This window comes from Austrofundulus limnaeus, unplaced genomic scaffold (genome assembly GCF_001266775.1).
Source record: "Austrofundulus limnaeus strain Quisiro unplaced genomic scaffold, Austrofundulus_limnaeus-1.0 Scaffold6238, whole genome shotgun sequence".
Lineage (NCBI taxonomy): Eukaryota > Metazoa > Chordata > Actinopteri > Cyprinodontiformes > Rivulidae > Austrofundulus > Austrofundulus limnaeus.
Genome location: NW_013958640.1, coordinates 1,732 through 2,075, shown reverse-complemented (window position 1 = coordinate 2,075; position 344 = coordinate 1,732). Strand labels below are relative to the sequence as shown.

At 37.2% G+C, this 344-nt stretch overlaps 1 protein-coding gene across 1 annotated transcript in view; it reads right to left on the bottom strand.

Moving 5' to 3' along the window:
• Window positions 1–158: 158 nt before the first annotated feature.
• Window positions 159–344, bottom strand: part of LOC106512381 (rac GTPase-activating protein 1) — a gene marked incomplete at its 3' end in the record, with an annotated part of 1,873 nt that continues 1,687 nt past the window's right edge. The window contains 1 exon segment of the mRNA XM_014001010.1: window positions 159–228. Within this exon segment, the coding sequence (XP_013856464.1) occupies window positions 159–228 (70 nt within the window).

The following is a 344-nucleotide window of genomic DNA, read 5'->3' as shown; positions in this document are numbered from 1 at the left end:
ATCCCACAGAGTACCTTCATTCTTGGACCATGTATTTCTGTCTTTGTTAAATAAATATCACTATAACAGGTTTAGTGCAACTAAATTTTAGATTAGTGCTGCCCACCACTGCCAGTGTCATTTTAGTGCCAGATAAAGCTGAAAAGGGAAGTACTTACAAGTGAGTCATCCGTTTTGTCGTAACTAATATCTGACAAGATGGAGGCAGACTCATCTATTGTCAGCAGTCTGTCAGGAGCAAAAACCACCATTAGACCTTTAGAACAGAGATTTCCTGCCAAACCATGTTAGCATCAGCAAACATATTTTTGATATACCACAAACATTTTAGAATAGAATAGAAT